Here is an 11611-nt window from a genome sequence, read left to right on the forward strand (position 1 = left end):
GCAAGTTTAGCACCTCTATCACCCTCTGCCTGTACATAATCTAAAAACTCATCTACATATATCCCAAAGAGAGTCGCAGATAGGAATTTGAGATCAGCACAATATCATCAGCATATAATAGCAACAGAATCCATGTCCCTGCAAGTTTAGCACCTCTATCACCCTCTGCCTGTACTTAATCTGAAAACTCATCTACATATATCCCAGAGAGAGTCGGAGATAGGGGCCAACCCTGCTTCACCACAATGGTTCGAACATGCCCTGAGTAGTGCGTACCTGTCCTACCACTGTCCTGTATAAAGCTAAGATTCCCAGATCAGCTCTGTGGGCACCCCCATGTCTTGCAATCTGCGTATGAGTCTCGCTCGTGGCACTGTATCAAAGGCTTTGCGGAATTCACAAAGCTACAATATATCCTCCTGCCATGGTGTCTACCCTCCTCAATAATGGCTCTGAGTGTCAAAATCTGGTCAAGAGTGGAGAAACCTCTCCTGAACCCTGCCTGTCCTGTTGCCCGTATGCCCTCTCTCTCTGCCCATCCACCCAACTCATGCTCAAGAATTGATGCATATAGCCTAGCCAGAGTGTGACTAACCATAATGGTTCGGTAATTCTCGGGAAACATAGGATCTCCGGACTTGAAGATAGACACAATAGTGGACATACTCCAAGTCTCAAGGAGACCCTCGTACATGGCTCTATTAAACATCATAGCAAGAGGCTCTGCAAGCATATCTCGGGCATGGATAAAGTGCTCTGCTACCAGACCATCATAATCCTATGCTCTTCCTCTCTTCATCTTGTCAATGGCTTTCCTTACCCTCTCAACAGTAAAGAAAGTACATGTTTCTGGGCATGCCTATGGAGGATCAAGCAAAGGCGGCTGCCCCGATGTTGTATAGAGAGATGTAGCATATTCCCCCCATGTCTCCGTGGAAGTGATGGCTGGCGGTGGAGAGTGCTCATTGAAAAGCCTCCATGCCTCACTAGAGTCCTGACTCATAAACAAATGATACAGATCACGCTCTAATTGAGATAGGTAAGTCCTCTTCTTTCGTCGCACTAGGCGGCGGAAGATAATCTATGACTGTCTATGTGCAGTAGTACCCATGAGCACCTCTCTTTGTAATCTGATCCTCGTCTCTCTACACTCCTCATCATGCCAATTGTTCTGAGGCATGCTCCCAGATCGTCTGCGTGTAGGCTGGTTGTGGGGATATGCCTCTGATGCTGCATCATGGAGCATCTTTGTCAGAATCTGGGCGAGCTCATCTAGTGGTCGTCTTGGCTCCTGAGTGCATACCTGCCTGTATATCTCATCAGTGTACACGTGATCCGTCTCCCTCGTGAAAGTATACCGAGTATGTGTGGAGGCCCCTCCTAATGTGTTAGGTGCAGCGGAATGAATGTTGTATTTTCTCAAGATTAGTGATCTTTATTGCTCAAGGTTCCTTTTAGTTCTTTAGGGAAAGAGAGAGCTTTCCGTCTTGTAGAGTGTTGTGGTCACGAACAAGTGAGTGGATATTGTGCGTGCAAGTGAATGAGACTGAGAGAAGGAGAGAAAAGAGATACGACACCCGAGAGTTTGTAAAACCCTCCTCCGAAGGCCCCACTCTCGTCGGCGAGAGTGGTCTATTCTTTGATTGCACAAAGGTGTACAATGCGTATGCAATGGACTGATGCAATAGGACTATGCCGATGACGACGACGGTGATGACGACGATGACTTGATGGCTGAAATCTGAGATCTTCTATCTGCTGATTTTCGGGGACTATTTCGGTGGCTGAAAATGATTGTTTTGGCTGCGTTTTTATGGCTGAAAATGGGGGAGCATCTGCAACCAACTTGGGGGGAATCTGCTACGGAGTCTGAGGCTGAAAATCTGTGTTTCTTCAAAGGGCTGAACTGCAGATCAAAAACGCTGAGATGCTGAAAACAAAACGCTGAAAATCTGCTGCTGGCTGTCGTTTTTTGTGAGAAAAACGCTGGCTGATTTGGTGGCGTTTTTGGTAAGCAAAACGCTAGGCCTTGTTCTGAACCACCGGGTACCATCGCCACAAAGGGGAACTTGCAAGGTGATGGGAGATCTGTGAAAACGCTGAAGAAGGGGGAGGTATGGCGATGGGGGTCATGAGGGGGGGGGGGGGGGGTACTGCTCAGAAGTTGCTTGTTGAGCGGGAAGCTCTTGCTGCCTCTTCTGCCAGAAAGTGTGAACTTTGGTTTGCTTATATATTAACTTAGCAAAATTGCCCTACCTACTTTTGTTGGAAAGTCACTTAAAAATAATAAGTGAAAATCCCAATAAATAGGAAAATAAGCTAAATGCACTGGAAAATTCCCCTAACTGATGCTAATGGATTCTGATGGGAATTCCGATGATCATGCTGTGTGCAACCGGAGGATATGCATCTAGCTAAGTGACCGGGCATGCACGGTCTACGAATAGACTCACAAAAGTGCCAGATCACTGCTAATCTAAACTGACTTGGCTGACGGGAACCCTGCTATGGTGTAGCTTGTCCACGGACACATAGGGTTGGGATGTGTCACGTGACATCCCCTCCATCCTGGAAGGGACTCTTCGTCGGCCCACTCTACTGTGTGGGTCGAGCGGTACTTGAACTTCATAAAGGTCTGCAACGCTTGCTTCTTTGGTCCGCGCCGAAAGCGACTCAAAGTCTTTTGTGGCTCCTTTGATGCTTCAACTTCGTCGAGAGACCTACTTCTTCCGTCTTCAAGAATCTCCATGGCTGAAAATTCCTGAAACCATCTCCAACACAAAATGATGAACATACCCATTCCATGTAAAGTGAAGGAAAAAAATATTGTCTTCTCTAAAGACTGTGCATGCAATGTAGATGAACATAGAGACGGAGTGACAACCTGTTCATCAAACACATGAAAACAATGCGTTCGAATCTTTTCTGTTTGATCGAAATCAATCAACGGTGGCAAAACACAATGGACATGCCCATACTTGGTGCTCATACTATCATTTGATCTTTCAGAAACTGTGTCATGCCAAGGAAGAGACATGCAATACGACTTCCTTACATACAAACTTTTCAGCTTTTCATGAACAATCCGCATACATTCGTTCTCATCTATGAGAGAAACGTGCTCAACATACAATATGTCATGCCTAGGAAAAGGGATCACATAACGATGCTGACTAAAATACAGGAAACCTTCACGAATGAAACACTCGAACAATGCGTGCGTATCAATCATGCGAACACATAATACTTCCTATGAGGGTTCTGTGGACCTAGGCTCGAGAGCCAAGATCGGTTCTTCCTGAATGATCGAATCGTCCTATGGGGGTTCTTTGGACCTCGACTCGAAAGCCAAGATCCGTTCTTCGTGATTGATCGAATCTACTACGAGGTTAGCTTCGCTAGAAAAAGCATCCACTAACACATCATCCTGGTGAACAATCACATCTTCTTCATGCAAGTCATCATGCTTGTGAGAAATCACATCTTGATCATGCAAATCATCATGCTTGTCATTGGCATCCAAATCATCATGCTTAGCAATATCATTCAAATCATCATGCTTATCTTTGTCATCCAAATCATCATGCTTGTCATTCAAATCATCATGCAAATCATTGTGCTTATCATTGTCAAGCAAAACATCATCATGCTTCACACAATCATGCAAATCATGTGTGCCTTGCTTTGGAGAAGAAGAGACTGAGAGAGTCTTCTTTTCCCGATTCTGTTGCATCTGTGTCTGAGCTTGAGAAAAGAGTCGCAACATCTCTTCCATTCGTGCTTTGTTCTCGCAATAAAATTCTGCTTGTCTTTCGTTTTCTTCCAAACGTGCTTGCTCGTACTCATGCGCTATGGCTGCCCTTCTTTCTTGGTACTTACGCTCGATGGTTGCCATGTCTTCTTCTTTCTGATTCTCGTTCAGCATCTCTTGCTTTGTCTTCTAACTTCTTGTCCATCATCCTCTTGTCGAAAGCCTCCATAGGAGTTAGTGCAATCGGTGTCGTAGATGGGGAAGGGTCGGAAAAACCTCCTGGTGTGGAAAATTCTTTTTCGCCTCTCATGCTCATCACCTCCAAGCGAAGTATCCATTCCGCTTCGAGTGATGATCATTCTGAAGTCGTGGTTCTTGTGGGTCCTTGGGTTCTTAAGTTCACGAAGAACTTGGGTTCTTGGGGGTCTTGGGTTCTTAAGTTCACGAGGAACTTGGCTTCTTGCGGGTCTTGGGTTCTTGGGGTCCTTGATTCGTGAGAATCTTGGGTTCTTGAGGTTTTCTTTCGCTTGCAAATCGCGTTGGAGAAGGATCTTCTCTTCACCCAAGTTCTACTCCTTTCTGCGTGCGCACCCCTTGGCAGCCTTGCGCTCACACCAAGGTTGCTTTTTTCCACCTCACCTCGATCGGCCGGCCGCTAAGTGCATGGTCCGCTCGCAATGAGTGAAAAGAGACACAAGGGGAGGCTGGACAAGCCCTTCTTTCTTGGGATTCCTGTCACTCTTCAACAAAACACGATTAGGAATCGACACGCCCAAGTTCGTGCGACCGCAACAAGCAAAAAAAAATTCTTGTGGTTCTTGTGGTTCTTTCCTTGAGTAATGCACAACACTTCCAAAGCTCTGATACCAATGCTAGGTGCAACGGAATGAATGTTGTATTTTCTCAAGATTAGTGATCTTTATTGCTCAAGGTTCCTTTTAGTTCTTTAGGGAAAGAGAGAGCTTTCCGTCTTGTAGAGTGCTGTGGTCACGAACAAGTGAGTGGATATTGTGCGTGCAAGTGAATGAGACTAAGAGAAGGAGAGAAAAGAGATACGACACCCGAGAGTTTGTAAAACCCTCCTCCGAAGGCCCGACGAGAGTGGTCTATTCTTTGATTGCACAAAGGTGTACAATGCGTATGCAATGGACTGATGCAATGGGACTATGCCGATGACGGCGACGGTGATGACGACGACGACTTGATGGCTGAAATCTGAGATCTTCTATCTGCTGATTTTCGGGGACTGTTTCGGTGGCTGAAAATGACTGTTTTGGCTGCGTTTTTATGGCTGAAAATGGGGGAGCATCTACAACCAACTTGGGGGGTATCTGCTACGGAGTCTGAGGCTGAAAATCTGCGTTTCTTCAAGGGGCTGAACTGCAGATCAAAAACGCTGAGATGCTGAAAACAAAACGCTGAAAATCTGCTGCTGGCTGGCGTTTTTTGTGAGAAAAACGCTGGCTGATTTGGTGGAGTTTTTGGTAAGCAAAACGCTAGGCCTTGTTCTGAACCACCGGGTACTATCGCCACAAAGGGGAGCTTGCAAGGTGATGGGAGATCTGTGAAAACGCTGAAGAAGGGGGAGGTATGGCGATGGGGGGGGGGGGGGGGGGGGGGGGGGGGGGGGGGGGGGGGGGGGGGTACTGCTGAGAAGTTGCCTGTTGAGCGGGAAGCTCCTGTTGCCTCTTCTGCCAGAAAGTGTGAACTTTGGTTTGCTTATATATTAACTTGGCAAAATTGCCCTACCTACTTTTGTTGGAAAGTCACTTAAAAATAATAAGTGAAAATCCCAATAAATAGGAAAATAGGCTAAATGCACTGGAAAATTCCCCTAACTGATGCTAATGGATTCTGATGGGAATTCCGATGATCATGCTGTGTGCAACCGGAGGATATGCATCTAAGCTAAGTGACTTGGCATGCACGGTCTACGAATAGACTCACAAAAGTGCCAGATCACTGCTAATCTAAACTGACTTGACTGACGGGAACCCTGCTATGGTGTAGTTTGTCCATGGACACATAGGGTTGGGATGTGTCACGTGACATAATGGAGTTGTGTTGAACTAGAACGATAGAGTGAAAGACAAGATAGCATGATCGACTGCTACCCCAACTGGCCTAGTTCCCACCATGAAATCCTGAAAGGAAGGAATGAGTCCTGGCGAATCCATAACATAACCCACTGTACTAGCGCCATGACGATGTGGAAAGCATGTAAAACCACCTGCTGCAGGGAATCTCTGTAGGCCATTCAAAATGGCCAATCCATGTGCAGTCCCCGTATTGATCAAGTATCTACCATACTCAGTGTGTTCCTCATCCTGTGATAATCTAGATAGACCCCTTTCTGAACAAGCTCCCGCATCAACTCCTCTGAGGTATCATAGAGTACTGTCTGGTGATGGGCAGTCCTAGCATTGAAATCCCCCTAGATAATAATGTCGCCATCTCTGGAAAACTCCCATATATCATCATCCAAAATAGAGAAGGGGGACTGTCCTCTAGGTGATGCATATACTGACGTACTAGGAGGGAAATAGCAAATAGCGATGTAGAGATATCTACCTGTCTCTGTCTTCAGTCTCACCCACAAGTACCTAGCATGCCCATCCCTCCGAGCTATATGTATCAGAGACTGTAGCTCCTCCCTGAATAAGACTGCCACTCCTCCTGAACCTCATCCTCTGTGCTTTGATCTAGTCTCCTCTGCAAGTTGTCTCCCATCTGTATCCGCTCACATGGGGCATGGACTGCCCCGGGGCCTGATGCGTCTCAGAGTAGAAAATGATGTCTCTCCCTGTGAAACTATCCTCAAAGGCCCCTACATCAAGGCGCAGAGATCCATTACAATTCCATGTAGCCACTCTGAGTGTGGTCCCACAAGTCTCACACTGTCATGCGAGGCGCTTCTCCAGAATAACCACTCGTTCATCCTTGTAGAAGGCCACTTTCCCCTTCTCTCGACTGTCATTATCTCGGGCATAACTTCTTTCATATGAGCAAGCTGTGTGAGTGTGAGGTCATCTCCAAGGAATATGCCCGTTTTCTTTAGTGTAGGACGCTTCTTCAAAAAGTCCTTTGCCTCCATGGATGGGAAGCGCATGATTAGAGCTCTTTCCTTTGAAGTCTCCCCATTTCCTTGTATCTTCTTCCCTACGCTCCATGCCTTCGTACGAGTAGCCTCACTACCCATCATGCGGAGAAGTTCTTTGACTTCCCCTTCCACATCATCTCGGTCTTTTAGACCGGTTATTCGTATGTGCAAAGCTCTAGTCTTCCTTCGCAGCTCTTTTTCTAAAGTCATGTTGATGATTGTAGGAGTGGTGATAGATGTGGTTTCTTTCCCTTTCCCTTTCTTAGCGACTTCTATCCGTTTCTCGGCATCATCCGCCTTCTTCTGTGTCTTCGTGATTGCATCCACCCACGAAGACGTCTTTGCCCCATTCTGTTTCTCTTCCTCTTTGATCATCCGTACCTGTTCCTTGATGACCTTGATTTCCTCGATAATTGAGGGCTGGAATTCACCTTCCTCTAGTCCATTGCTTGCTCTATCAGCAAGCTCTCGCTTGAGGGCTGAGACCTCTTCTTTGAGTGCTTGTGAATCCGCCTTAAGTGCTTGTATCTCTACGTGCAAGTCCTCTATCTCCTTCTTCCATTGCGTGCCTTTGTTGAGGAACATTTGAAGAAGGTTTGCCTTCTCCTTCCACCATACTTCCATCTCTGCTTTCCATTCCTTCATCTCCCTTTCTACTTGTGTTATCCGCTTGTTTGTAAGCATGAAGGTTGCCTTCGTACGGGACTTGCAAACTCATGAAGCGCTCATGACCTCCATCATACCGACCCCTGTTGCGCAGACCCTGAGTTTTGTTCGTGTTTAGTAACACTGCTGAGTATTGATGGGGTGAGAGAGAGAGAGAGAGAGAGAGAGAGAGGAATCCATAAATGACACGATGAAACAAGGGGGCAGGCAACAAGCGGTCCTTTATAGGGACCCCTCTCATACCGCTCCATCCACAAAGACAGCTCACTACCCAATAAATAGGGCGCCCATATAATAAGCTTCCACATCACATAAAATGGAGATAATCTAGCCAAGAGACCAAATCTGGTCCCAGCTGGACACAATCTACGAAAACAGAGACTCTGACCCTGGGAAACCCAAGGAACGGCGGGTCCTACTTCATGCCAGCCCATCGGGTGGGCACATACATGGCTCATACCGCCAGAAAAGGTATGTCTACCTCAAATACGATCTAGCACAGCCACAAACAGCCCTCACTCTCTAAACTACTACTCGGAGATACTGGAGCCACCACCGGACAGAAGATGAAACTCTCACAATACCTCCATCCCTACAACTAAGCAAACACATTTGTTACCTTTGTATGCAGGTTTCTAAAAGCCTACAACTTGTCATCGATGTCACCCTGAACCTATAGAAGCCTGGAACTCAAAGCATTGTTGCCGTCTAGAAAATAAATTTCACTATGCTTTATTCAAATCAACCTAGCAATCTTCTTTTTTTTAAAGAAAATTGGACTTCCCTTTAGTTTTTGGATGAGTACAATAGTCTCCACAGTAAGCATGCATAGTTTGATCAAAAATTAAAGCACGTTAATTTTCATTCTCTACAACAAGCTTCCTGTCAGCCCCGCCTGAGGCAGCTGCTAAAATTGACAGCCCCAAGAAATCTAACCGATTAAATTATCATACAGCATACGCCTAACTGATTTACAAAACTATAATTATTTATAGAGAAAGCCTGCAAACCTTGATCATTTCCTGAGATGTACTGAACCAGGTCTTTATGAAGTATACGACACATATAATTCTTATCTGAGTTAATGAAAGCCTAGCCTGAATATTTACCCAAGTGTATATGTAGCCAAAAAGTAATATCCTCATTCCAGTCCAAAGGACAGTAATATCCCCATTCCAGTCCAAAGGACAAGCCAAAGTACACACAGCTAGCTACTTATAGCAGACCAAACCTGTCCCTTACCCATTCCAGCCTAAGGAACAAGCCAAAGTGCATGCACCTAGTTACCAATCTTATATTATAGCAAACCAAATCTGTACCTCACTATCAGCCAGTCTGAGGTACGCCAAAACAGCCTTTTACTTATCCAAAATCATAATAAGGATGTCAGGAACAGTTTACACTAGCAGAAGCAGAGACTGTCAACCTTCACTTTTACACAAGTTCACCAGCAAACTCAGGACACTGCCCTTACGAGATCGTAAGGTGTTCAAGATCTGGTGGAATTTCAAGTATTGCCACAAGGGAACTATTTGCAAAAACAACCTAAATCTTGCACCCTATGATATATGATGACTACGATATATCAATGACCCAACAAAGGAAGTTCGCTTAATTGACCATGGGCTGCAAGAACTCCATAGAATTTGAAACCATCTGGAAAGTTCAGAGGAAAACAGTCGATAAGTTACAGAAACATTATTATTACGTCACGCTGACCTTTGCTAGAGGCATCAAGTTTTATGTTTGAATTTTTCCCTTTGTTGTGAGCTCCATGGAACTGTATAAATCAGCAAAAAGTCCCTTATTAGTTTGTGACATTCAAAAAATCTAATATACAAGATCTTCATAATGGAATGTGAAACATACAACATACTTATGAAAAAATTGCTAGTAAACAAAGAAGAAAGTTCGTAACTGGACATGTAATTGTGCTAAAGCCTAAGACACCTCCTAAGTGTCATAAAAAGAAGCAGTTTCTGAAGACCTTTTTGTCACAATTCCATCCATAATTTTTGCATGAATTGTTCTACAAAGTCGGCCCTTCTGCCAAAACCTTATCAATGGCAAAACGTAAACAAATACATCGGACCAGCCAGTCTTGCAGTACAACTCAGCAAACTGGAAATTTTAAGCAATGGTGTGGATGGGAGCTACTCAATGCATCGTAAACGTACTCAATGGTGACCGTACATGCCATAGATGATTTAGTGTGGTAAACACCCTTTTATCATCGCACGAGAAAACCTGTCAAACATGTGTACAAATGACTTAATGAGACCTTCATACTTTTGTCAAACGATGTACACTTCTATTGAAACCCTTGCTCGATGTCAATGTTACCATACATGGGGTTTGGCATCATGCCTTGTATACCCCCAAAGACTGTTTCTGGCATATATTGTTGGTTTCCAGGCGCATAACCAACCATGCTCTGAAACACTGATCTATCCCCAAAATACCCAGGATGCACCGTGGGTGGTGGAAAAACTTGACGCATAGCCTCGAAAATCGTTCCCTATCCATTTAATGCAACATTTGGACTTTGAAAGGTGGCTAGCTGATCTGGCGAAGCATGTGGAACTCGCGTCCTAGCCACCTGTTTGTGGACAAAAAAAGGTTGCCTTGAAGCCCCAATTGACTCCGCAACATGCGAGTACTCCCTGCCCTTTGGTTCGCATCAGGGAATTGGGCTTGAGCCTCAACGGGGTCTCCTGTATATGAAAGTTGCCTTGTCTGTTGTGGCACTGGTGGCGCTTGCAAATATTCCATAAACCTAGGATTTTGCACCAACCGAGAAAACACATTCACAACAGCAACCAACTTTGTCCTGAACGCATCCTCGTCTAGTTGCCCAGTCATAAACCCTTGAACTTGTGGAGCATTCACATCAACAAAAGGCACAGACAGTGGTGGCCATGAACTCTCGCCAACATCAAACACTAGAGGCACAACCTGTCTGTATTGGGCGTCATTTGTCCTGTCAACCATAGTGTAATTCCAAGTTCCTGTGCTTTGTGTCTTCACCGCAAACCAACCAAGGCTCACTTCTTGAGGAAAAAGTGATTCTGTCCTGGCGACGGAACCAAGAAATGGGCCCGTAGGGCGGTAGACTTTAGCTTTCACCCGATTCTTACTTTAAACTGTTAAACTTTATGACACAGAGGAACTTCACGAATAAACTTGTGACTGGGAATTACACTTCAAACAAACCATTGCTTGGCAGCTAAAGCACTCCCAAGCAGACGACACCCTGTTGGCCGCAAAGACTGATGTCCAATTCGGTATTTCTTTATTCTTACACTTGAGAAAAACCTGTAATTCTACAAGCTGTCCCGCTTTTATCGGGCTGAAATTCGCCTACTCTAACCTGATTTCGGTAACATAACCACAACAGAAGTCTCCACGGACAAAATCCCAAGTCAACAATGACTTTTTACACACTTTAGAGCACTTTACAAAACCTGGCGAGAAATTACAGCATGCTGAAATCTCTGTTTTTGGCTTGAATTTGCACCAAAACACATGTTGGGTGATTCCCTACCTTCCCCGAAGCTTCTAGGACCTGTAGGCATCAAAACTGGCCAAACTTGCAAAAAATTACAGCAACCTGCAATTCTCTGTTTTACGTTCCGATTCGCATGCCAATCACTTTTGTGGGTAGCCCTCGAGCTCTCGCACCTGTAGGGTCACTTGCCCTTTGAATTAAAGCATATTTGGAAAATCTCTCTAAATTGTCATGTACAAGCACTAAGGCTTTCTCGCGGCTCCCCTTGCATTACCTTGCAGTTTAGGTGCAAAACCCTAAACCTGTGAAAAAATTACAGCAAGCTGTAATTTTCTGATTCGCATCATTTTGAGCGGAGCAAACACGTCTACGCATGTCTCGAGCTCCCGCACGCAATGGGACAGTTCCACCATAAATCGGACAAGTTTTCACGCAAGAAAACTCTCAGTTTTCGCATTCCTTCGCAATGGAACTGTGCGTACCTGAAGGGAATTAGCAAGTAGCTAATCCGGTTCCTGTACAAAAGGCTCTTGCCTTGGCAAACACGCATAAAACCCCAGAACCGTACATGGTCATATGAGAAGCC

The 11611-nt window shown here is 45.2% G+C and overlaps 1 protein-coding gene across 3 annotated transcripts in view; it reads right to left on the reverse strand.

Annotated features, from left to right (window-relative positions):
* Positions 1-11611, reverse strand: part of LOC147432723 (uncharacterized) — a 77920-nt gene that overhangs the window by 15880 nt on the left and 50429 nt on the right. For all 3 annotated transcript variants that reach the window (XR_015185573.1, XM_086492564.1, XM_086492565.1), the window contains exon 3: positions 9237-9297. Coding sequence is in view for 2 of the 3 variants with exons in the window: in XM_086492564.1 (XP_086348690.1) it covers positions 9237-9297 (61 nt within the window). In the remaining variant the exon portion in view is untranslated. The remainder of the gene's footprint in view (positions 1-9236; positions 9298-11611) is intronic.

This window comes from Adiantum capillus-veneris, chromosome 20 (assembly GCF_014529385.1).
Source record: "Adiantum capillus-veneris isolate H3 chromosome 20, ASM1452938v2, whole genome shotgun sequence".
NCBI lineage: Eukaryota > Viridiplantae > Streptophyta > Polypodiopsida > Polypodiales > Pteridaceae > Adiantum > Adiantum capillus-veneris.